The 27,274-nt window shown below is 45.0% G+C and overlaps 1 protein-coding gene across 4 annotated transcripts in view; it reads right to left on the bottom strand.

Annotated features, from left to right (window-relative positions):
- ACTR3B (actin related protein 3B) overlaps positions 1–27,274 on the bottom strand; it is a 932,787-nt gene that overhangs the window by 360,033 nt on the left and 545,480 nt on the right. For all 4 annotated transcript variants that reach the window (XM_069647930.1, XM_069647932.1, XM_069647929.1 and 1 more), the window contains one exon: positions 26,906–27,079. In XM_069647930.1, coding sequence (XP_069504031.1) covers positions 26,906–27,079 — 174 coding nt within the window. The remainder of the gene's footprint in view (positions 1–26,905; positions 27,080–27,274) is intronic.

The raw sequence follows: 27,274 nt of genomic DNA, 5'->3' as shown, positions 1-27,274 counted from the left end.
GTAGAGCTTAGTAAATTCTCACTGGAAGCAGTTTGCTTGCTTAGTCGGTGCTTAAGAAAGGTCTTTCATTTTGACTAGGGCAGAGACACTTCCATAGCGTTTCTACGAGGCTGTAAAATGGTGGCAGCCTATTTGTCTGCTGGCCAATCAAGCAAGCAAAGAAGCCTCCTTCCTGTCACACAGGGCACTGCCAGGAAGGCCAAAGTACAGAGCACACTACCGGTTTCAGCCTTCGAACGCCGCCGGGAAAATATGAAGGTTGGCACAGCTGCTTCTGTTCATCGTTTACCTTTTCCCTCGGGAAAACAAAAGGGCAGGTGCACACCTTATTTTGATGAGGGGTTATGGGAAAATAAATATACCTTGCATAGTTAGTGACTAATGTCGAGGGAGTCTGGAGTGAAGTGAAATATTCCAACCCAGGCAACAATTATACAGGTGCTTCAGGGCAATGTGCAAGCCAGGCTTTTCGCGCCAGCATTCTTTTCTCAAACAATAAAGTTGTTAAGGTTGCCAACACGCCTGGGCAGCGTCATGAGACTTCTGGTGAGAGTAAAAAGTGGTCGCAGAATAGGAATTTGGCAGAGGCTTGAGAAAAAAGCTGGAAGAGCATAACTCGAGGATTGTCGCCAGGGCTGTCACGAGTTTTTGCAAACCTACTGTGGTGTGCCACCCCCTTTAAGACATTGACTCCTTCCCAGTGCTCGCGCTGATGTCACGGCTGTGTCCTTGTGACTTACTCAATAAAAAGGATGAGCGGTTTCTCGCTCATCAGTCGAGACTAACAGACTCCTGCCTGCTGTGTAATTCTTTCTGCAGCGCAATGCTGGCTCTGCGTAGCAGGCAGATGGGTCTTTCCTGCATGGCCCGCCAACAGGACAGTGCCCCTGCTGGGCAGCGCTGTCCCTGATGTCCCCCCGTGTGCAGCAGAGCCCCTGCCGGGCTACTCTGCTGGTGTGTGCCGGTGTCCCTGCTGGGCAACTCCGTCTGAGTTGGTCGTGATGGCAAGGCCGTTGAAGCTCCCATATGACTATGGGCTGACAGGGGTGCCTCCCTGTCCTGTGTGCACCGTCTGAGTGTCCCCCAGCACATATACACATGACCCTGGGTCCTGGGTCCAGGCATAACACCTAGGTCAAATAATTTGCCGGCGCTCAGCCGCATCATCAGAAGTGGTCGGTGGGGCCTGAGAAGTCCATCCATACTCACGGAGGTGTTACTTCCACAAAGCTGAGGAATTCAATTACCCCCAGAGACAATTCCTCCATTTCCTAATTAGGTTTTACCGCATTACAGAATGGGGACTGACCACAGTTTATAATCAGGTTAACCTTAATTCAAGGTATTTAATTAATCTCCTAAAAGGTACATTTTTTAATAATAGTGGTTACTATTTATTTATTTATTGTGATATAGTTTAAATTATAAACTTTACACAAAGCAAAAGAAATAAATATCATAAAATTAGAATATACAGTAAAAAACAAAGATAAAATATCATCTTCTTGAGTCCAATGTTGACCATACAGTTATCTATAATACATATATTAATATACAATTGTTCAGTCCCTACAATTATTGAGAGTGTTATGTCCAGTCTGACTTCAATAATAGTGGTTACTAGTTTGTCATTTCATCATGTAAACAACAGGTACCGTTACCAAATACAATAGCATTCATTTAATAAACCTAAAAAAAGGATGAAAGGTTGAGCCGTCCCGTCGCACTTTAAACGTTAATGTGAAGGTTACACACATTCCCCCCCCCCACACACACCTCCAAACATTTCTGAGAATATGCGTGCACTTGCGCACACGTTAAAGGAAACATGTGCGAAGATCCCACAAAGGGACCCCGGAAGGCGCGTTTCCCAGGTTATAGATGTGCACTTGTGCCATGCAGCAAGGTGGCCGCTTGAGGGATGGATCCAAATTTACAAACAAGATGTGCTCACAAATGCGTAGCCATTCGCCAGCGCAAAGATCAAACTAGGTGCAAGCAGAGGTGGACAAGCCAAGACATTTATAGGGTGAGCCAAGCCAGAGCCGAGCCGGACGACTGGCTTGCCCCAAAGAGCCAAACCAACAGCCATGCCATGGGAAAAAATATGTGAAAATACCCCTAATATATTCTGTGAATAACAGAAGTGATATAATGATCATGTTTTTATCATCTCCATACTATACTAGAAAAAGGATACATTTTCCTTATCTTCACGAAACACTGGACTAGAATGTCTCTCGTCTGATTATTTCACATCATTACCAAACACCACTTCCACCTGTGCCCAGCCAGAGCTCTGTCTTCATGCGCTCTGGCTCCCTCCATGCATTACACGGAGCGGCATGTGTACTTACCGTGGCCTGGTCACATAGAATCTCGGTTCTATATTCATTTATTGACAGTCATTTCTTTGATGTTTTTTGCCGAATTTCCCCCTCCCCTGTTAATTTTACACTATTCCCAACCCCCTCACCCGCTTCCCCACACTCCTTATGTTTTTTCGATAACATTTTTCCAAGAAAAAAAATGGGCATAAAAAACATTGAAAAATTGTTTGTCGGTAAATGAATGTTGTACCAGAATTATACTGAAAGCATCATAAAGTGCTATCACTGAGCTTATTCATGTACCAGGCCTGGGGTTGGATAGAGAGCAGGGGATTTGGGTAACATTGCAGGTTTGCAGGGACAGATGCAGTTTTCTCACGATTACTTTTCCTGCCTAAAAGGGCACCTGAAAATGACTGAATTTCGGCTTGGTGCATCTTTGCAGCTTTGCAATGCCATGCAAAGCTCTTTGTGTACTCAATATATCTTGGGCGAGAGGAGAGGTAACTCAGGCCTTTCCTCAAACAACCCAGATTGCACCCATTCATGTAGCCGTGTTCGTTCTCGCAGAGGGGCGCCTATGACTATTTTTTGATTGTTTAAGGGACTTTGGTTTACTCACCCTAGGTTTCCTTGCTCACTGCACTCAGAGAGGCACAGCTCCACTTCACTGATGAGGCCCAACAAGTCTGAAACTCGTGTATGGGGTTGCTGTTGGTACTCTTGTTCAGAAGATATTTGCCAAAGCATTTCGGTGCTGGTCTGCCCATGTGGGTGGGACAAAGACAGATATGCAAATGGATATTTCCCTTCTTTAAAAGGTTCATTGAGCTTAAGTGTGGCAGCGGCCTCTCGAGTGGGTACCTTCCCAAAGAACAGGTCATTTAGCCGTGTTTGTTCTTGCGGGGGGGGCGCCTATGACTATTTCTGGATTGTTTAAGGGACTTAAGTTTAGTCACCGTAGGTTTCCTAGGGTCATCCAGACATGGACCCCTTGCTCACTGTGCTCAGAGTGGCACAGCTCCACCTCACTGATGAGGCCCAACAAGGCTGAAACATGTGGCTGGGGTTGCTATTGGTACTCTTGTTTAGAAGAGATTTGCCAAAGCATTTTGGTGCTGGTCTGCCCATGTGGGTGGGACAAAGACAGATATGCAAATGGATATTTCCCTTCTTTAAAAGGTTCATTGAGCTTAAGTGTGGCAGCGGCCTCTCGAGTGGGTACCTTCCCAAAGAACAGGTCATTTAGCCGTGTTTGTTCTTGCGGGGGGGGGCACCTATGACTATTTCTGGATTGTTTAAGGGACTTTAGTTTAGTCACCGTAGGTTTCCTAGGGTCATCCAGACATGGACCCCTTGCTCACTGTGCTCAGAGTGGCACAGCTCCACCTCACTGATGAGGCCCAACAAGGCTGAAACATGTGGCTGGGGTTGCTATTGGTACTCTTGTTTAGAAGGGAATTGCCATAGCATTTCGTTGCTGGACTGCCCATGTGGGCGGGACAAAGACTGATATGCAAATAGATATTTCCCTTCTTTAAAAGGTTCATTGAGCTTAAGTGTGGCAGCGGCCTCTCGAGTGGGTACCTTCCCAAAGAACAGGTCATTTAGCCGTGTTTGTTCTTGCGGGGGGGTGGCGCCTATGACTATTTCTGGATTGTTTAAGGGACTTAAGTTTAGTCACCGTAGGTTTCCTAGGGTCATCCAGACATGGACCCCTTGTTCACTGTGCTCAGAGCGGCACAGCTCCACCTCACTGATGAGGCCCAACAAGGCTGAAACATGTGGCTGGGGTTGCTATTGGTACTCTTGTTTAGAAGGGAATTGCCATAGCATTTCGTTGCTGGACTGCCCATGTGGGCGGGACAAAGACTGATATGCAAATAGATATTTCCCTTCTGTGAAAGGCACAGTGAGGTAAAGTGTGGCTGCGGACTCTCGAGATGGTACCTTCCCAAAAAACAGGTCATTTAGCCGTATCCGTTCTCGCAGAGGAGCACCTATGACTATTTGTTGATGAAATGACACCCAACGGCACATCTCACAGCATGGCAAATCCTTAAATTCCCAGGCGTAAGCATTGGGCGGAAGGAATTCTTTGAAGGGTGACAGCAAGAGAGGGGTGAGTGAAAGGTAATTTAACTAAAAATGAATCTAGGAACCTCATTGTGCCCTCCAGAGGTATGGTAGTTTCCATTTCTACAGAGATGTATGTAGAGCGTTGAGAGAGCCGAGCCATTGGGAAAAAGCCATGTCAAATAGGAAGTCTGGTATTTTTTAAATAAAAGAACTGACATAACACAATAAACTATACAAATAACTCTTTAGCTATCCAGAGTAAAATAAAAATGTTATTCATATACACAACACTGTTTTTATACAGCAATTCATTCCACTTCTTAGCGCTATCCGTGTAAGTGTTCACTGATTTAATTGTACTCATTTTATCCACCTCCAAAGGATAAAGGGCTGAATAGCCTCGCTGGGATTTCTACCAGTGTCTGTGGGTTGCAGATATTTGCAACATGTGCTTAACGTGTTGAGCTACCCTAACATCGTTACACGTGCATACCTTCTCTGTGGAAAGTTTGGCCCGTCTAGACTAAACCTGCAGCTTATTTTTACAGTCTGTTTCACTGAGGGTGGTTGTGGATCGAAGATACTGGGCCTCATTACAAGTTTGCCAGTCCAGAAACAACAGTGCCGGTAAGCTTACCGGCACTGCTGTTTCCGGACCGGCAAACTACGAGTCTGCTGATGGGTGCCGTTTTGCCCGCCAGGTCTGACCCTGGCAGGTTTAACGGCACTCGCCAGCAGACGTTCACGGAAGCACCGGCACCGTTATTAATGGTGCCTGTGCTTCCGTGGTCCCCATACCCATGAGTCCCTGGGAATCGGCATCAACATTTTACCGGCGCCTGACTGACCGGACTGCCGGGGCTGTAATGCAACGGTTATTCCGGCAAGTCAGGCGCCAGTAAATCATTACGGGTCCGGCAGCTACCTGCCGGTTTTTCCGGCATGGTTTCTGCCAGACTCGTAATGAGGCCCATTGTATCCCTTTTTCAGATTCACAGCCTTGCACATGACTGCCAATCATTTTATTTCCCAGTTCCCCTTTGCGCAGTTTCCTTGTCAGATTTTATGCCATCGTAAAAATGAATATTACAGTGGATGCATTGCAAACAAGCAGTTTGTGTTAGGCAGCAACTTGCCTGTACAGCATACAGTCCATGGGCATGCTTCTGTTAGGTTATGCTGATATTAGATGTATGTATGCAATGAGTTCTGCTAGAGTCCTTCTCAGTCAAGGGCTTGTTTATGTTTTATTTCATGGAAGTGGCAAGGTGAGGCTGTTCGTTGCATTCTGAGAAGACAGTATTTGCTACACTTTGCTCCACATTTAGAGGACTGCTGTCTTAAAAGGAGGATGTCACCCACAAATGAAATTCTATGCGCTGCAGAAATATTGGAATTAGTCCTTTTAAGAGAAATCGACTTACAATGCACTGAGGAAATTCAGTGTATGGCGACCTCCTTCTCATCTACTTGTTCAACAAATATGTACGTCTTCCTCAATCTCCTCATTTTCATCTCATTCTCGCCCCTCTGGCCTTATTTGTCTATTGCTTATCTGTTCACACCCTGTGTTTTTCCCTTATCTTGCTCTGCCCTCTCTACCGCTGATAAGCCTCCCATTATTTCTAAACCATCTCACCATCTGCCTCTTTTTTTCTCCTCCAAGCTCCTACCTCGTGCAATGAGAATGCACGTAATGTATGGTTTGGCTCTTGTTTAGCTCTTAATGTCTAGAGGGCTTAGAGCCAAGCCAGAGCCAGGCATTTGGCTTGAGCCCGACTCAAGTCCTGATTGGCTTGCCCACATCTAGGTGCGAGGGAAAGTGAAACCCAAAATAAAGCCATTCATGTCCCTTCTATGAAATGCAGTGACTTTGGACAAGAGCTTCATTATCCACTGCTGACTCACATACATTTCTACTCCTCTTTTACAGCTAGAAATGTACATTCTGGATGTTTGCAATTTAGAATAGAGGGCCCTTTAAGCTCTGTTGTGCTGAATTATGATTCATTATGGAAGGGCTCAGATGCCTGCCCTGAGCCCACATAGGATATGAAAGCAATGAATAGCTATAGATCAGGCATGCGCTGAATGCTAAGCTACTCGTGAAGGCCAAAATGTGCACCCTTCCACCACCCGCGCGGCATTCCCCAAATGCACAGGTCACCTTTAAGAATAAGGGCATCAGTGCATTTGTTGGAATTGAGCACCTCTGTGATGCACATAATTTGTGCTTCACAGCAGTGTATAGTTTGTTATGCTTGTAACATTAAATAATTGTTCTCAAAGAAATATTGTGTTTCAGAATCCATTGTGGTATTAAATTGTGAATTTTATTTGTTTGACTTTTGAATATCTATAAGTTTTACCGCCCTTGTGGCGTGTGTAGAAAGTGTGCAGGGGACGGGAGATCCCAAATTTGGGTTCTCTTCTCTTTCTTTATAGTGTTATGTGAATCAGGTTCCAAGTGTGTACATGGAACCAAGGGATGAAAAGATTTAAATAGTAGTAGTGCAGTTTTTTCCATGTCACTCAATAGTATTCTGCATGCAAAGAAACGGTTGAGTAAGTAATCTTGTCAAGGACTATCCACTTTTCCTGTGTCCTCAAATCCCACAATAGAGCTCTCAACCTATTTTCTGTAACAGCTGTCTTTATAACTCATTTCATTGTGAATTTCTGCACAGTACTTGTAGTTTTATTTTCACATCATAAATGCAAGAATAAGATCACTGTAAGATCTCCACCAGGTTTTATTACACTGATTTAAGACTTAAAAACAGACAACAAAGGAAACTGTGAGATGAAGTCACAAAAGCATTTGCTTATAGTAACTGCTTGACAAGGACATATGGCGTGATACGTCAAGTTAGAAAGAGCTCTGAATCCCTATCAGGCAACGTCATGATACATATGAGAGGGAACGTGGTAACAATCAGATGCAAGGGGTGTGGAGTTGGTCTCGGGACAGGCTGGTCCCCTGCGCAACCAGTTATCTGTGGTCAAAGTTTGGCCTGCGGCCTAGAACATGGTTTTGTAGGGGAGACAAACTCCAAGGTTCCCAGGAGGTAGTAAAAGTTCTTGGCGGGGTTGCAAAACCTTGTTAGTTGCTGGCGCTGGCACGGAGTTGGTGCTCCAGTACTGTCAGAAGACAGTCACACTTCAGCCTTGAGTTTTAGTTGTGTGTTGCTATTTATTGATTTAGGTGCAAAAAGACACACATGAGGCACATGGGTGGTGAAACAGAACACAGCCGACGCGCTATTCAAACAAAGTCTTTCTCAAGGCAATTGGGTTGTCGTGGTGCTCGTACTGGAGCGTTTGGCAGAGTCACCCTGGATAGGGTGCTGGTTCCTGGCTTAGTAGCTCATCTGGGGAGACATCTGCATCCTGAACTGGAACCACCCGGGGTTCAGAAGGAAATCGTTCCCAGATGAGCTACTACGCCAGGAACCAGCACCCTATCCAGGGTGACTCTGCCACCCGCTCCAATACGAGCACCACGACAACCCAATTGCCTTGAGAAAAACTTCTGTTGAAACACGCGTCGGCTGTGTTCTGTATCACCACCCTGGCACAATGTGCCTCAATGTGCCTCAACTAACAAGTTTTTGCAACCCAACCAAGAACAATCAGGTGCTCTGTGATGCAGAACAAGTGCATCATAATGAAAGTTGTTATGCTGGCACCCATTTTGTAGAAGCAAATGGGACTGTTTAAGTTGGCAAGAGATTTGGTGAATGATGCTTTTAATAGCTTGTTTTTCCATGCTTCTTTGTACATTCATGTGTTTCCCGATTGTGTTCAAAATAACATTGTGTTAGTTACTTTTCTGTTCGGAAGCTTATTAATATTATTAACTAATCTCTACGAGTGGAGGAGAGGGAAACCTTGCATCAAGCATTAAAAGTGACAGGTGGCCACGACCCTTTTCAGGTCTAAACCCCTCCCTTTCTGGTCTAAGCTCTGCCCCTTTCTGTTCCAAGCGGAAGTCTCAGCTTTGCCCACGTGCTGTCCCATACTTGCTGTTTCCTATCAGTGGTAAGTTCATCTTCCGGAAATGACACGTTGTTGATCTTGAAGTTCTGATAAAGCTATGGAAGTGGCCCGGACTTCCTGTTCAAGGTACCCCGAAGGCAGAAGTGGCCGAAACCCTCATTCTAAGCATTCCCCAAGCATCACATCCTCCCTGGGTTCTCACAGGAGGAAGTGACTTATCCGCATCACCCCAGCCCCCCCAGACTTCCTGTTCAATGTCCCCCGAAGGCGGAAGTGGCTGAAACCCCCATCCTATACATTCCCCAGTATTACAACCCGCTGTCCCTGAATATATTGAAGTAGACAGGAAGTGACAGGGATTCCACTCCACCCATGTGGAGAGGCCTATTACTAGCCATGTCTCCAGTGTTGTGTATATGAAGAGGTATCAGGGGCTATCGCGATAACCAGCACGCACATTGTTCCTCAACAACAAAAAGACGTTTGTAAAAATGAATGCACACAGTGTTCCTTTAACGTGTAAAAATAGACATTTTATTGACAAAATGTGTACACAAAAGGGGGAAAAAACACACACATGAAATACATCTGCAACAATTATGTTATATAGAAAGCAAAAAACAAAGCATACATGTCAAATACATATGCAAAATTAAATTTGTACAGAAGGCAAGAAAAACACACTTATTTCAAAGACATTTACATTATTTGTTTTTCACTGAATGGAAAAAATACACAGATCAGAAATATCAACGTGCATTAAAACATGTATACAATGTTGATGATAACTCTTCTAAAGTATATCAAATGGCTAACCAGCTCACCAGTTTCTAAAACAAAATGTCGGGATGTCCCAGCCAGAGGGTCATCAACATCGGCATCAGAAAGTTAATTATTCAGGGATATCTGTGCAAAGAAAGGTGAAGTTAGATGTTTTGAGCTGCAACCTAAAGCCATGGCTGGTAGCTTCTTTGGGGTAACCTGGGGTTTAAAGTTGCAGTCTTTCAACGTTTCCAAGAGTTCTCAGTGTTCAGCATTACCCACCAGGGACGCAGGGATGTTTAACTCAGCAGCCATCTGCATAAAAATGTCCCAGCCCCGCTGTGGTTTCTGTCGTGCATGGGGGTGTGTGAGACTCTGAATTAAGTCATGAATGCTTGCATCCTGCAAGGCTTCTCTGCATTAGATAAATTCCCCCTTCTCTTTCCAAGATGCGGTAGTTTTATCTACCCCCATTTTAGCTAGCAAGAGTTCTGCATTTCTCCTGTGCCTTTGACTGATGGTGTTCAAAATTCCTTGAACTAGGGGGTCCTCTCGAGGTGTTGTTTCATTAGGCTTTTGGACATTTAGTGCTTCAGAATACGGTGCATACAGTGTCAATGGCCCTCATTACGACCCTGGCGGAAAGGGGTTTACGCCGGCGTAAACCATGGCGCACCTTTCCGCCTGAGTACGAGTTCCCGTAGCGCCATGGTGATTTTTACGCCTGCTTTTTGCAGGCGGAAAAATCCATGGCGCTACGGGACTTGTTGTTAATTACGCCACCGTAATTTACGGTGGCGTAATTAACGCCTTCCCCACTCCCATTATACCCTATGGGGCAAAAATGGGAATGGGGAAGGGTAAATGGGGATTGGGGACTTACCGCCCCGCCAAGGTCGGAATGGGGCGGTAAGTCCGCCAACCACCATGGCGGAGTTGGCAGCTTAGCGCCATGGACCATGGTGCAAATTGCACCATGGTTCTCCGCCAGGGTCGTAATGAGGGCCAATGTGTTTTTTCTACTGATCCCTGAGAATTGCTGTATACAGTTTAGCTTTATCATATTCTGATAAATTGTGACGGTTTAGCCTTCATTTCCGAATCCAGGCTTAGGGTCTCGGTTTTTTTAATATCCTGCTCTTGAGGGTGTGCCCTCCCTCCTTCTCATCCCCCTTGCTCAGTTAGCTCACTGGTCGCCTGGTGCACCTCCAGAACCTTGCAGGTCCCAGGCTCCCCCGCAGTCCTGCACTTGCCTCCGGGCCTCTAATCTGTGCCTGGAACTACTGCAGTGTGCCCCATGATAGGGGCAACCACTATGCACTTAACCCTGGCCACTGGTGGACTGGGTGCACTTTTCCCCCTCCCACTCCTGCGCACTTCCTGTTCTGCACACTTACTCAACCTTGAATGTTCTAGGCCCAGCAAGTCTGTCTGTCCCATCCTCCCTCGTGTCTCCCCCCTTCCCTCTAGTTTTGGTCTTGCCTGAAAAACTCATGCATAGGCGCATTAGATAACGAACCACCAAGCAATCTGAATTGTTCGCCAGACAAGTACTGTAGTTCATTATCTGTATGTTCCCTTCCCTCTTCTCCCCCTTATTTTATTTTCTCCCCTCACCCTTTGTCTAGCACTTCACTAGTCGATATGCCTATGTGCCTAGTATGCTAGCTATTGTTGTTAGATCATTCGGAAGGTTCAAGGCCTAAGAATGATGACTATATTCCCTTGTTCCCTTCCCGCTTTGAAGCGCGTTGAAGCACTTCACTTGTGTATAAGCGCAATACAAATAAACAGTTACAATTACATGCTCCTTTTATACAGATTGAGTAGGTGTGAGCTCACCTTGTCGCCCAGGGACTTTCAGAATTCCACAGGGAGCCCATCTTCAAAGACACATCATAGAGGCCTGTGTAATCGGTGGAATTTAGATACTGTTCTTATACCGTGCATAACTCTCATTCCATCTGATACAAATATGCCTTTCAAATTGAAAAGAAGACAGTTATCTATACGTTTAGTCTTTTGAATGACCATTAATAAGCCACTGGGACCTACCCCGCCTTCCTGGAATCGATCATTGGTAATTCCAATATTTAAGGGGGACTGAAGTGACCCTATGAATTACCGACCGATATTGACCTTTAAGATCTGCTAGAATGGCATACGTTATACCGGGAATGGCTAGTAGACTCTAATCTCGCAGTCCCAACCCCTATTCATTCTCTACCAGCGACCATTCCCCCATTTACCACCAATTTACATCTTGTAAGAACACATCAAGATGACCATCGTAACTGGTGGCCCTAAATTAACAGGCATAGCAAATTAAGAATACTACGACACACAGCATTCTGAGGTTGTCCCCAGATAATCGAAATGGGGAGATGTGGGGAGAGAGAGGGCAGTACCTGGGATGGAGGGTGTAGAGAAGGGACAATGGCTCTCGGGGTGTCACCCAGATAGTATGAAGCGGCGGCGGCAGATAGGCAGGGGAACAGGGCGCAGAAGAGATCCATTTCAGAACTCCCATTGAGCAAAAAAATGCTGCAAGCAATCTGTTCATTGATTCGTTGGAACGTTGCGACAGCAGCATACAACACTGGTGAAAACGTTCTAAAAAAGCCTTTCATTAGTTATCTAAATAAGGACAACACCTACATGTATATAACTCTGGTATTAGGCCTGTTAGGCCTTTTTTGTAACCCCTTAAGGACTCTGGAGAAGAAGCAAGCTTCGTGGGGCATGAAAGTGTGAAACCTGGTGGGAGAATGTATTTATTTTCTGTAGTCTCTCGTGTCAGAGATAGAAGTGCCAAGAATCAAGAAAGGAGTAAATCAAGTTTACAGATTAAAAGACTTTTGGAAATCATGTGCATGCAGCAGCATACACAGTTAATTTGTGAAAGACAAGGTATTGCTGTGTCAAGCAAGGATTCTTTTGAGAGCTCCATGCAAGTCCTGTTTAGAGTAAAGAACCCTACGCCATATGTGCATGTGATCACTAGGAATTGGGCATTGGGTATGCAAGTTGTCAGAGGGTGTAGCATCTGAAGGGAGAGGTCAGAGAGCAGAGAATTACGTTGCACGTTTGATAAAGGAAGTTCAATGAGTGCACGGTTCTCTGCATGGTAATACAGGGAGCGCAAAAAGGTACAGTGAATAAGTCCAGGGTGAAGATAAGACTTTAACAAAAGGACAAACTAACAATTTTATTGAAGGCAAGACTATGGAACAAGCGCTAAGAAAGAACAATGTGCATCCAGTGTAAATAAATAGAAATCTTAGTTTGAGCCAGCTATTAGAGATCTTTAGGGTTAGTTGGAATAGTTTATTTATTTATTGTTACATTTATATAGCGCACTAAGCCCTGGGGCACCAAGGCCGCTGTTACATAACCAGTTGCTCTCAAGAACAGAGTACTTAGATTTTAAAACATAACAGATGTCTTGAAATAAAAGTTAGGGAAGGTAGTTTAGTAATAGTTGCTAAGACTGGTTACGTCATTTAGAATTTAGTTTGGAATCAGTTACTAATCCCGGTAACATTTAGGAACATCAGATTGAACAATTAGTTTCTGAGTCAGGAAACATACACCTCTCCGCTTTTAGCAGAGATGATCAGGTAAACAAGGCTCTAGACTAGAGGGAAGGTGGGAGAATTTAAGTGGGGAGGATTTACATTGTTACAATTGGTAATGTGTGTGTTTCAGATCTAAAGGTGAAGAAGAAACTGGTGAATGGGAGTCTGATGTTTGTTTTGTTATCCACCTCCCCTTCCGTCCCTCCAGCCCCCCAGGGGTCGTGTATGAAACTGCAACAGTCAGTTGTGGACAGGACAGCCAGGGAGGGGTGTGTGGGATTCACAGCAGAGAATCCCACAAGAGAAAGAAAAACCCTGACAAGCAGGGGAAGAGAGTACGAAGAGGGGCAGAATTGATAGAGAGTGACATCAATCAGAGAGTGAGACAGGACGGGAGAAGGAGAGTTAGAAAAAGGGAGAGGAGAGACAGAGAAGACTACAGGGAGCAGAACAGAGGGAGTAACATGGTCAGGGAGAGGAGAGAAAGAGAGCAACATAGAGACAGAGCGGGAACGTGAACCACAGTGTTTGACAGTGGCACCTTGAAAATCATGAGGTCCTATCTGACAACCCTGGGGAGTGTTAGGCTAGGGCACCCACAAGTAATCCCTGGAGGGAGACAGATTGATATGGCTGATTGTCTTATGCACTCATCGAAATCTAGTGTTAGATAGTAGGCGTTACTGATCACTAGCTGGGAAATCTGGAAGTTGGGAATGCCTTGGTTAGGGAATTGGGAGCCCACTGGAGGTTGACATGTATTCCAACCGAAGCCGAAGTTACGCAAAATGCACCTTTTAGCAGGGGCTTTCTGCTTAGATATTTTGCACTCTGCAACTTCCCTGAGAGAGGTTGTTTTTAAGGGTCAAACGCAAAACCTTGCTATGCCCTACAGTTTGTGGATAATGGTACTGTGGGGTACAGAGTAACAACAGGGAACGACTGCAAGTTAAAGAAATGGTTCGGTAAAAAATGTTATTGCCCCTACGGGTCGGCCATGTGTTTTTAAGCCTAAGTCGCTCGATTTTAGAAAAACTTCCTATGGACCTTACCCGAGTTTTCGTCCATTAAACACACGCGAAAACAGGCATCAGGGAGCTGCTATTTTGTGATAATCCTATCACTTGCCGCACCGCCCTGGATGACCTGCTTTTGCGGCACTAAATCATATCCCCCGCCCCTGAGCCTGACATTATCAAAACATTCATATTCCCCACCTCACTCCGTGACGTTACTGTGCTGCGTAGGCAAACACGCCCAGTCATCTTCTACGCGCCTTCACACAGAACCCGGAAACCAACATAGATCAACTCACAACACAGCGCACCACAATTCGGAATATGAAACTACTTTAAAATCAAACAGCAACACATTTGGTAAAGTATATTTATTTGACATTAAATGTTTATAGAATATTCAGCAATTGCCATATTAATTTGGAATGCCATTTATTTTCTTTTATCTCTATCCGCAAAAACTGTTCAGTTTTATCGTGAGTCACGCGCTGTTCCTGTATGGTACACAGGGTGTAGGTTTTCGTTAATAGAAGCACTTTGGTCGCACGGTGAACCGCAAGGTTGTTCCATCCACTAGGCTACAGGGCCAGCGTAAAGGTTGATATGTTGCTTCTAGCCGCTAGTACTGCGTAAGGGCATATGGGCCCTTGGCGATCGTCCCATAAGATCGTCAAAGTGGTGCAGTTGTTGACAAGAAGCTGCAGCTGGCGGTTGAAGAAGCCGGCTGCCGGGGTCTGAAACTGGTGGCAGTAGCAGTAGGGTAGGATATACATGTTTTGAAAACATAAAAATTATAATTAGTCTCGCCAGCCGATCTTTATTAATATTATTCATTTTATTTATTACGGCCGATCTGAAACTATTTGCTTGCAAGAATAGTGCAATGGAGTATGTTCGGCTCTAAAATCAATGCGAAAAGTAACGAAATAAATCGAGGTTAGCACACAATGAGAAACGACTTTTTGTCTACATGCGTGTGGAATGTGGACCTGCATGCCCATGTGCCACCTGCAAGGATGATCCCACAAACGTTTTCCTAGCTCTTCATTCATTCATTTATTCATGCATCCATTCATTAATTCTTCATTCCGGTATAAAAGCGTCTAAAGAGTTACTTACATTATATTTGCAATTTCCATTGTGTCTCTGCGTAATGCAGTCCGTAAATCCCACTGTGCTCTTGACAACGATTTTTCGTATACTGAATTAACATGAAACTCGGTCTAGTTTCTGCCTTATCGTCTCTTACGTTATTGCACCCCCCTTCAAATGAAGTTCTTTCGGCATGGTCCCTGTCTCTCAAGGTCAAAAAACAATAGAACCTTATACTGCCAGTGCGAGTTGTGGGCCTCTTCAGGCCGCGAGATGAAAATCAAAGCTAGACCTTCACTAGAAATTAGCATACATTCTTTCTTTACAACATCCCATAGTAAAGCCATCTGTGAGTTTCGAATCCATCTATGTACTGCGCCTCAGTGTGCAAATGCGAACTGGCTTTCCTCCCATCTGCAACGGCTCACTTGGCGCGTTCTAAGGCCCCTAATTTTGTTTGTTGTCTGCGAGCTTTGCAGCCCCAAAGAACCATAACTTTGGAGACATTAAATTTTTGGGGGAAGGTCAGAGAAAGTACAAAGTACCCGAGGAGTTGAGTTGAAAGTGAGATTGTTTGTTTGTTTTATTATTTGCAATATGCAAGGCTCCCCTCGGTTAACAGTGCGCAGCATTTACATGAGATTACAAAAATTAGTTACATCAACAAAAATATATACATACACATATAGACAAGGTCAGCAATATGAGGTGAATAGAGAGAGAATTCCAAGATGACACCCAGGTTGTTCGCCACCTAGGCTGGTGAAGGTAGGGGTTAGGGTTAGCATACTTTGTATGTACACTGTACAATAACATTTATTTACAAAAAGACAATCGTATTACAATTATTTAAACCGGGATTTGTACTTCACAACCAGCTCTCCTTTGGGTGGACATGGCACCGTGGCAATGTTTGGTGGCAATGGATCAGTGCTCTGCACAGAAACGTTCAAAATTCCATATCTGTGCTTCTCTAATACAGCAACAATAAGGCTTTTGACAAAGTCGAACTCCATTTCCTCATAGACTGGTTTGATCACCCATTGCTTACTTCTTTTTGAAAAGGCCTTAGTGTAGCGAGGCATCCTTACATTACCTGTAGTCCTAGATTGCTCACGGCCGAGATTCTCGTTATGGGCCAAGATGGCAAGTAGAGTCCTATGTCTCATGCCCTGTATGCTGAAATGCAAGCGCTTTGGCCTGTACTTTAGGCACATATTGTGGAACACCTCCAAACCTCCTGTGTGACAGAATACTGTCAGTCCACTCAAATCTCTGATAGAGTTTTATCGAAAAAAATCTTCTCAATGGCTTTGTGTGTCGGTGAAGATGGAATCAACCACTTCTTCTTCCGTGCCTCCACTGGGGACAAAGGGCCATGTTCACATTGGTGGAAATTTAGGTTTTCTGACCAGTGGTGCACGTTGGTATAGTGGTGCATCAGTGACCGCCATTTTTCAAGTAGTATTTCCACTGACCCTTCACAAGTTTTGGAGCTCCACCAAAGATGGTTGCTGATAGACTGGGACCACTCTGAAATACTTTCCAAACCTTTTTTTTTCCCTGCAGCCGAGATTTTCTTATTGATTGATTTAGCAAGATGCCATACGTCAAATTGATGTTTAATATGTGGGAACTGCTCTCTCATTGTCTTGGCAATTGAAACGTGTCTGTCCGTGGCTATGAGGTCGATGTGCATTCCCCTCGATTGTAGATATTCCACTGATTTTATAAAACCTAGTCTCTCCATGGCCACTGAGGATGTACACTGTGTTACCTGCACGACCACCGAATTCACAATTTTCTTACTATCCATGTCCTGAAAGTGGTAGGTGCAGTACTTGGCAGAAAATCCAGGGCTGTCGCACTGTCCATCGACGGCTAGCTTGAATCGTTTGCCTTCGAATGTACTTGCTAGAGACAATTGTTCAATTTTCCAAGCATCACTAATGGCCGGAAACAGATAATCATGTTGGTATTTGTAGTACTGCGTTTTTTAAATGAAATGGGAGTCCCACAAACTGAAAGAAAGACTCTAACTTTCTAAAACTGGACCCACTAAAAAGTGATGCAGCTGCACAGAGTAGATTGCCTGCTGGTAGTTTCCCCAGCATCGGTTGTGCAGACCATGAGAACGTATGATTTAATCTACAGGCGGCATTTATTTTGACGTTACTGCCTTTTTTTTGACGAGTGACATGAAACAATGGCTTCCCACATACTTTCCCTCTAACGGAATGCCCACATTTCAGCATACTTATAATATTCATCAAACAACTGTCGAATACTATGTATTTGCCCTCTTTCATTAGACTGTCATCCGGCGTCAAAGTTGTTTCGGCCTGTGACGTTGAGGACATATCACCACATTTGAAAGAAATATCGCTGCTATCAAGTTCTGATGCATCAGTGAATGCTGCTGCTGGTTCATTCTCTGTCATTTCAACATCTGCTACTTCAACATTGATGGGAGAACACAACAATGTCGACAGCTTTTTTGGTGGCAATTTTTTGGCGGGTGTAGATTGTGTGAATTGATCTGCGACTACTTCAGAGCTATCTTCAATACATCCAGTATCATGTTGTTTTGGTGGTGCGGTCGCACTGTAGCAATGGTCCAATACAACTTTACTGGATTCTCCGGACACATTAATTTCATGTTCTGGCCATTGGACATGAGCATCTCGAGTCTCAACACACGGCATCTGAATTAATAGTTCCTCCATAGTGTAAATGGTCTGGCAAGCAACATCTCTCATTCGCTTCACTGTCTGTGCATGTATAGTTCGGACACCCACGGGTAACTAGAGGACAGATTGGAAAAGGGATGTTCAGTTTAAACACAAGACAAAGAATAGTACAATTGACTGGAAAAAAACATAAAATAGTCCCCAGCACAAAAAAAATTCCAAAATTATGAACTGTTTGTAACTAACCTTATTTTTGTTTCTTTTCTTTGCAACTTTTTTGACTCGACCTTCAACATCTGCACGCTGTTGCTCCGATTCGTATCTGCATGTCTTCCCTTCCTCTTGCGCTGCAACGACTATGTTTTCTGTATCCGCATAGACAGCACGGAATGAGGCTCCATCGACTCCCTGAAACATAGTATTTTCATTAATGTGTATCAAAATATTGTTAGCATAAAACACACGTGAGGACGAACACACAGGTACATCTCAATAGCCAAACACGATTTAAACATTGTGTGGAACAATCAAACGACAAGTATTCGAGCTCTGATGACCTAGTTCGATGGAGTTGTCAGTATCCATACCTCTGGCTCTGCATGGACTGCCACGAATGATTGTATTGAAGAGGAGGCATCAGCAACTCCCTGAAACACAGTACTTGCGTTAGTATGGTTTTCATATTGTAAACATAACACACACTTGGGGTCGACTGCACAGGTACATATAAAGAGATAACCACAAATGCTGCATTGTCTAAAAGAATCAAGGAATATTTAAATATGATCAGATTTAATCGACTTATTTCTCCGATTTCTTTACATCTGCATCATCTAAATGGGATTGTGTGATTGTAGTCGAGGCTCCATCGTCTCCCTGAAACACAGTACTTGCGTTAATAGGGAAGAAAGTATAGCAAATGGAATCACGTTATATGATCATGCTTGATGGAGCTGTCAGTATCCATACCTCGTGCTGCTGAAGAATATCAATGGATGTTGTAAATGTGGTGCACACTGCCGAAAGCTGTTGTGCCGATTCGTATCCACATAGTCCCGCTTCCCCTGGAATTACTGGAATGTCAGGCTCCGCATCAAGTGCGTGGGTTGACGCTTCAACAACTGCCTGAAACATAGTATTTGCATTAGTAAGGATTACAATATTGAAAACACAACACACACTTGGGGTCGACCGCACAGGTACATATCAATGGCTAACCACGAATGAAACATGGTGTAGAACAATCAAACGACAAGTGTTCCAGTCCTGATGATCATGGTCGATGGAGCTGTCAGTATCCATACCTCGTGCTGCTGAAGAACATCTAGGGCTGTTGTCAATGTGGTGGACGCTTCAGCATCTCCCCGAAAGACAGTACTTGCATTAGTATGGATAACACTAATTATAACTGAAAACAAACACCAGGGGACAACAACTAAGGTGTATATCAATTGGAAAGCACTAACCAAACAATTGGTAAAATAATCACACAATACATAAAAACTATTACTTGACATGCATAAAACAAGTCTGTAGCGGAATAGCCAAGTATGACTACCTGATACGTGCTAGAAGTGGTTGATAACTGCGGGCACGTCACGGATGTAGAATGTTCTTGCTTCAGATTCAGTGGATAGTCAAGCAGTTGTAAAGGTAAATTATTGTTTGATAATGAAATGCAAATATTAAAAAATTGCCATGCAAACCGACAGAATACTTGAGAATAATGCTATTGAAAATGTGCAATATAGTACAGTTCCCTGTGCCCATAAATAGATTTCCTTTGGGGGTTATAAAATCGAAAAATAATTTATTGATAAATGTCATTATTCAAAAAGCTATACACTCATGTCAATATCGAAAGTATTACAAGGGAGTATTACAAGGTACACAACACCTAAAATATCAATTAATCCATTCGGCTACCTACACACTACCGCAAGGCCTAAAGCTAAATCCGAACACTTGACTCACCAGTGGCGGAATGTGGACGAATAGAGTTGGAATAGCGTTTGCGAGAAATGTTCGAGTCGTGCACAGTTTATTCTTCTTTGTTACCCAAGATGTGTTGTACATGTTCGAGGAAAAGTGCAGGACTGCAGATGTAGTATCGATCACCCCTCTTGTCCTCTAAGACTTGTTGGACTCTACTTTCCAGCTCATCCAGTGGATATCCGCAATGTCTGACCCATTCTCTTATTCGATCAACGGGAATACATGCATTGTAGTGCCTTCAGATTTAGCATGGGTCTTCGAAGGGCAACCGCTAATCGAACAGGCAGGCATTGTTGAAAATTCTGAAAAGTAAATATCAAGATTATTATAAAACCTTGATGAATAAAAATGTCATAAAAAAGTAAATGAACCATACCATGTTCAATACAAGGTTTGTTTTGGTCACCGGAACTATACCAGTTCATTATGTGCGGCTTAGTATTTGCATAAGTTACAGAAATGTTTTAAATGATGTGACTAAACTCTGAACATGTGACTTGTCCCTTGGATGTTCTGTCTTGCACGAGAAGGAAACATGCTTACATTACAGACTGGACCCCCCGAAGGATGCAATTCGCTGACAATTGACACAGATGAAAATAAATAGATCTATTGATAGCATAACAATTGAAACTCAAGTCAATAGCAATGAGACCAATGACCATAGCACTATTGGGTACTGTAATCGCAAATAGATAGAAATGTAAAAATGACCGAAATATGACTAGGATACATGGCCTTACCTTGACCAACAAACAGTTGGATTCAGCAGGCCGAGCAGTATGTTGCATGAGAACAGGTAGATGGCCACAGGTAGCACACTGACGAGTTTGCTCAAAGCGGTCACAGATAGCACAACGACGAGCAGATTAGCATAGATCTCAGTGCTTCTCAGGTAGAAGGTTCAGGAGTTGACTTGCAAAGCACAAAGATGTTCTCATGAGACATATCAAGTGGTTTATAAGGTACTAGAAACAGGGGTGTGTTTGTGAATGAATGACGTGTGTATGTTGTGGTATTATGTGGTTTGCTGGGGGGCAGCCTGCCTCAGGGGAGGCCTGTCTGGAGACACGGGGTCTGAGGAGGCCATGTGAGCAATGGCCCCTGGGCGTGGGATATCTTTTGAAGTGTACATGCTGTTTGGCACCCTGGCCGTTTGCGCCTGTGACAGCCCCCCATGCCAGCGCTCATCCCCGGGTGCGAACCACCTTTGATTGAGGGGGGTGGGATGGATGGGCCGGTGGGCATGCAGGCAAGTGTGTGGGAGCGAGGGGCCATCAGGCCCCTCTCATCCTTTACTTCTCATTAGAAACTCGGACCAAGTGCCTCCAGTAGTGGGTTCGCCCCTTGCCCTTATGTGATGTTAACTTTGGTTGACATTCTCGTAGATGGGACCACTGAGCAGGACACAGGGCATCCATTTTTGTACCCCCTTTCCACTCCATCTTGGTGACCAGGCCTCACTGCGCAGAGCACATGGCCCCCACCCTCGTTCCCACTCTGACTGGAAAACTCCAGAGGTATTTGCAACAGCTAATAAATGTAACACATCACTCTTCCTCTGAGATCACTGTCCTGCATGTGAACCAGCCTGAACTAAGCACATAGCTCGTTCAACTCCACAAATGTGTCCTTGCCCATGCACCCTCACCAGTGGAAACTTTCTGCCATTCTGACCCTGTGTCCCTGCAAGGTATTCTCTTCATGTGCCAGACCACTGACCACGCCATGATGCCCACCTAGCAGATCCCCAACTAACATTAGACCCCTACTTCAGTATATCGTTGCCTATCAATCACAAATGCCACATACCGGAGATTCTTGTGAGCACAGACCCACACTTCAAACAGTGTATTATAGTGGTCAAGACCCTTAACCTAAGGCCTGTATAATCCAATGTTGATTGATAGTATAGATATATGTGTGACATTTATAGAGACATAACCGACTGAAAGACTTTGAACAAGTGTTATTTAGTGCATGCATTATTGAGAATATATTATGTTAGCTTAGATAGTGACCACCCTGCTTCACAGCGACCTGACCTTCACCCATTCGGAGCACAGATGTCTGACGTCCATCCTTGAATGGAGACACACTTGATTCATTTAAAAAATCGAAACAACCATTGTTAAAATATATGTGGTGTTTTATTTTGTATCTTATTTTGATGGCACAAAAATACAAGACTTTACACATTGTACAGGTCAGGTTGCAGCACAGCGAGAGAAAATCCCCTGTACTGACCGCTGTCACTCGGGAACGTTTCTCTTATGGCACGAACGGCACAGGCGGGTATTACTCTTCGAACGCGGTGTCCAAGCCTCCCGTGAAGCCACCATGTAAAGGAACGATAGGCCACCAGCCGGTACCACCTGTGAAAAAGAATGATACAAACTGTTTTTAAATGAACAAGATAAGTTTAATAAACGTTTGTTGTCAATGACAATTCTTGTAACTAATGGCATTCTGCTCGGACAAATGCTATCTAGACACTACACACTATTGAACGACTTTCATGCGTTACAATGATATGTATATGTAATTTTGGATATAGTAGAAGACCATGGGCCTCATTATGACCCAGGCGGTAAGTTACCGGCTGGGTCGTACCTTTACCACCATGGCATAAACTACGTTTACGCCATGGTGGTTGGCGGACTTACCGCCCCATTCCGAGGTGAGTGGGGCGGTAAGTCCCCATTAACCCATTTACCCTTCCCCATTCCCATTTTTGCCCCATAGGGCATAATGGGAGTGGGAAAGGCGTTAATTACGCCACCGTAAATTACGGTGGCGTAATTAACAACAAGGTCCCTTAGCGCCATGGATTTTAACACCTGCTAAAAGCAGGTGTTAAAACCTCCATGGCGCTAAGGGACCTCGGAATCAGGCGGTAAGGGTCGGCGCTGTTTACGCCGCCGTAAACCCCTTACCGCCTGGGTCCTAATGAGGCCCCATGAGATAGGAGTGGCATGACAAGCAGAGTATACTTACTCGTTACTCGGATTACGAGGACGAACAGTTGCGCGAAGTTCGTGCATAAGCACCATCATTATCCTCAACACGGACCGTGTGAGGCAGGCTGCCCTGAAGTCTGGCAGCTTGGTGATGCATTGCGGTCGTGGCTCGCCTTCCGAAATGTAGGCCAAGCATCCCGAGTTTTCACAGCAGCAGCAGTTCTCGTCCTCGGTTGGCATTAGCTCACACCGATTGCATGTGCACCAGATGGAAACACCGTCCATGCGACTAGGTCCAGGCTCTTCAGCTGTTGAATCGTCCTCCCAACTGCTGTCCGAAGCCCCATCATTTTCGCGTGTTTCCCTTTCCAGTAGTTCCTCCTCGGTATACTCGGCCTCGTACATATAGAGCATTATTGTAGCCATTGTGTGTTAAACAAACTAAAATAATTTATAGCGGTGGTACTGGTATCTGTTCACACAGGCTACAAGCAACGAAGGTAGCAGACCAGAGCACAAAAACAAGTCACAGAATACTCAAAGTAACAAAGAGAGAGGAATGGAATCGAAAATCTGCTGCTGTGCGTTGTGAAACAGTCTGTTTATACTTATTGAGGAAAGAGGCGTCCTGCCATTTCCATGGCGACACGTCATTAGCTGAAGCGCAGCGAATGTTGACACGAGACGTGCTTTGGAGTTGTGAAATGGGCGGTACGCGTCTGCTGATGACAGGCTCAGGGGCGGGGGATATGATTTAGTGCCGCAAAAGCAGGTCAGCCAGGGCGATGGGGGAAATGATAGGATTATCACAAAATGGCAGCTCCCTGATGCCTGTTTTCGCATGCGTATAATGGACGAAAACTTGGGTAAGGTCCATAGGAATTTTTTCTAAAATTGAGCAACTTAGGCTTAAAAACACATGGCCAACCCATAGGGGCAATAAACATTTTTTACCGAACCATTCCTTTAACCATTCAGAACCTCCCCTTACCACTTTTGCTACCTTGACCTGCATGAAACTATGTGAAAAAATGCATATACATACTGCAACAAAGAGATCAAAGTTGTCACTTTAGACTAATCTGCAATCAGTGCAATTGCTACCATGACATGATGGCTATGAGTGAGCAGAGCCCTGCCGAACCCTATACATGCTGATCTTCTAAAACGCTCACAGCATGACTGTCCCAGCATATAGTTCCCTTCCCAAAGTGGTGATGTGAAGGTGGCCGTGAGGGCTTGGTGTAATGCAAAGGGAGTTCGTCACTGAGGCGTCCGTGTAGCTTTGGAGGTCATGATACATCAGAGCCAAACGGTACTCCGCTCCATCCAGCGTGCAGTCATTGAGTTGTCTCCTAGATGACTCGCGCCGTTGTACCCCATTGGGAAACGTGCAGACAAGGCAAGGGCATTCATTGGCTATAGAAAGTGTGTCGCTGCACATAGATAAGTGACACTTCTGCCGCTTCAGACCACTGTCTTATGCTTGGACTTCGCTAATGTACTTGGTGACCAGGTAAATGTGGTCCTTTTGCACATCATTGCAAAAATCCCACTGCATAATTTATGCACAATCGGCTATTTTTCGGCACACCTACCCACCACCCCACCACCTCCTCCCTCTGATCCCTTCCATCTCCAGACACTTTCCAACATTTCTGCAGTACTCTCTGATCCGGAGGTAAAGCATGTGTTGGTAAGTTATTCCTTTGTTAACTTTATGCTATATTTATGTTTATGTCATGTGTATGTTACAATATATGTATGTTATGTTTTGTTACTGGGATGTATACCATGGTCCGCTGCCATGTGCACTGTCCCTAGGCGCGACAGTGGATTTGAAAGAGTGGGGAGGGGCTAGGTGAGTGGATAGGGAGTTAGCTTTGCTGTTGTGTTGCTGTGCCTGAGGTCTGCACGTGGGTCTGTTTCTAGGATGTGTTGTCAGGACTGAAATAGACATTGTTTGGGGGTGTGTAGCGTGCTGCTATTTGGTGTGTTCAATTGCCGTGTGCATTTTGTGTTTTGGAACATACCATTTGAGCATGTTAGTGTGGCGAGCAGTCAGTTGCGGCCTGGATGGGCATTTGGGCACCCATTCAGTCATCTTGGCAATGGCGCTCCTATCATAGGGCAATGGTGAGGTGAAGTCCTGAGGCCCCCTGGAATGGTCAGATGTTCTTAGCAGTGGACAGCATGTGGAACAGGGTCATACATCACACTGGGCGAAGGCATACAGGAGCACGCACCGTTGGGGTCGCACAGGTGCGAATCCCTGCAGGCAGAATCAGTGGGGCCCCAGGGAGCAGTACATTACAACGTAGAAAGTAGAATTGTAAGCAGGTTGGTGCAGGGAGCTAGCAATCAAGCCATGGCAAGGGGTAACATGGCATTGCAAGGATGATATAAGCATGACAAGGCAGGACAGGCATATCAAAGCATCAGAACGTAAAGTCTAGCCTAACAAGACCTAACAGGGCAAGATGAACCCGGTCTCCTGCCCACACTCCTACCAGTGCCCTATGCAGAACGGTCCCATTTCACTTTCTCGCGCTGTCACTGCCAAACCCTGTTTCTCTTTCTCACGTTCAATTGCTCAAATAGATACATTGGATCCTGCAGGAAAGAAGGGTCACAGAATTGGCTGATGACGGGAGGGGTCAGGACAGGCACACCACTCATTACCCCACGCAAAGTTGTGACGGTTATAGGAGGCATGAACTTTCGGGTTCAGAGAGGAGCTGCCTGAGATCTGGAAACCCCAGGCACCACATAGCAGATTAGCTGGCAGGCTAAGTGCCAGCTCAGTCCGCACTTTAACTTGCTCAGGTGCTGAGCGCAGCGGCTTTTTTCATGCTCTTTGCTTGTCAGGGCAACGCAAAGGCGTTTGTCAAATGTTCATCATGCGATCAGGGCAAGGGCCAGAACCCCTGTTGTTTCTTCTAGAAGTTTAACCCAGTGACCCCAAAAGGCCTGAAATCTCCTCTCATGAAGTCACAGTCCATAAATAAATCAACACCCTCCACATCCTGCTTATGCACCCCCTCCCTTGGTGTTGAGGACGCCCCTTATTTTTGGCATCAGAATGATGCTGAAACTCTGCAGGGTGCTTTTTATGGGAAGGTTTATGAGATGAGGAGCATTAAGATAAAAGGCGGAGTGTGGATTCATCGCAATGCTCCACAAATGCTGGCTGCACCGTGTCATGGCCGGAGGAGGGTGCAGTGGCTGCAGGAAGGTGAAGAGAAGCGTGCTGACAGAGATCGGAAGAGGGTTTGGGGATCAGAGTTCTGGAGTAGTATGGCAAGCCAACAACACTTCCTTCTCGAGCTTCCAATATCTCTTACTAAGTGCTGACCGGTAATGTCCCCCTCTGCGGGTTCTATTGCGATTAGTACCCTGACAAGTTGTACCATGCTACTAATAGTATTTGTTCCCGAGTTCAGAAACGGCATGTGAACAGTTTCACAACTCGAGGAAAAAAATGCAAATAAAATGGCTACGATGGAATGGGGAGAATGGCCTACACGTAGTCCCTTCTGACCTTTCCATGGTGGCTAATCACGCAGCAGAGATGTGTCCAGTACTGTTCCTGGCGCCAGCGAGAGACAGAGCAACGTAGGTAAGTGTGGTTGTGGCAGGTAGGTGAGCGGATATGTTGAAATGGGGTGTGGGGAAATGGGCAGGGGACGCGAGGAGCACACTTACCTTCATTCCCAGTGAGGGAAGATGGTGACCTACCGCTCTGGGGAGGCTCGGAGCGGGGTCTTTCCCTGTGTGTTAAGGACCCAGTTCCAAGTCTCCTCATTGGCTGGGAGGCCACCACACCCCCCTTGTCGGGTACTAATAAACAATTACATCCTGTAAATATATATTTTTCTAAAAAAACATCTATTAATTAGAAAACAGAACACCTATAATTAAATTATACACATGTAATTCGAAAAGCAGCGCTTGCGTTTACGTAGGCTTTCGTTTGCAATTTAGTGTCAGCACATAAAATCAACAGCAAATAGTTAAAGAAAACAATATCGGTAATAATAGAGAAAATAATTATTTTAAAACGTTAGCTTAGCTCACAGTCTGTTCTCACAACCTGTTAACAGAACCTGTTCCAACTCTGGCAATAGATGACCTTCCAAATTCAGTTTTCACGGTGGTTAATGCACCTTTTAATCGCCACTAGGTGGCAATACGACATCTACTTTTAACATATTCCACAATGCCAGGAGACACAGAACAGAAGCAAATAGACCACGAAGTCAAAACGCTGGCATCCCACCCGCACGATGTGTGTTCCAGCGAAGGGCATGTGCCAAAGTGCACAGACGCTGTTGCCATTCAGAAGAGACACGGGTGCTGGGAGGTCTGTTGTTAGTAAAAGGCACAAAAACATCGTTTCCTTACCTCGGGATGAAAGAAAATTTCAGGTCCTAGGAACCTTTCATAGCCAACATCTACCACAAAGGGGCTCTTGTGGATGGCGTGGGTGCCCATGTACTGCTTGACCCATTTGCGCGGATCGGCGTCATACTTGGTGAACTCCTTGACCATATCAGGGCAGATGTAACAGTACTTCTCCTGCAAAAATCACAAAGTACATGTGTATTCTTAACTGGGCGATGGCTCTATTGCACCTAATCTGCATACGGCTCCTTGGACAGCTACATATGAAGTGGGACACCAATGAGAAGTGAAACAAACCAGGGCAATTGTCACCAAGGTTCCACGCACAGAACGCAAGATCACACGCTGCGCTTGCAGCCTTATGGGCTC

This window comes from Ambystoma mexicanum, chromosome 2q (genome assembly GCF_040938575.1).
Source record: "Ambystoma mexicanum isolate Mex_15411 chromosome 2q, UKY_AmexF1_1, whole genome shotgun sequence".
Taxonomy (NCBI): Eukaryota; Metazoa; Chordata; class Amphibia; order Caudata; family Ambystomatidae; genus Ambystoma; species Ambystoma mexicanum.
The sequence above is the reverse complement of the archived record's forward strand: the minus strand, read 5'-3'. Positions and strand labels throughout refer to the sequence as shown.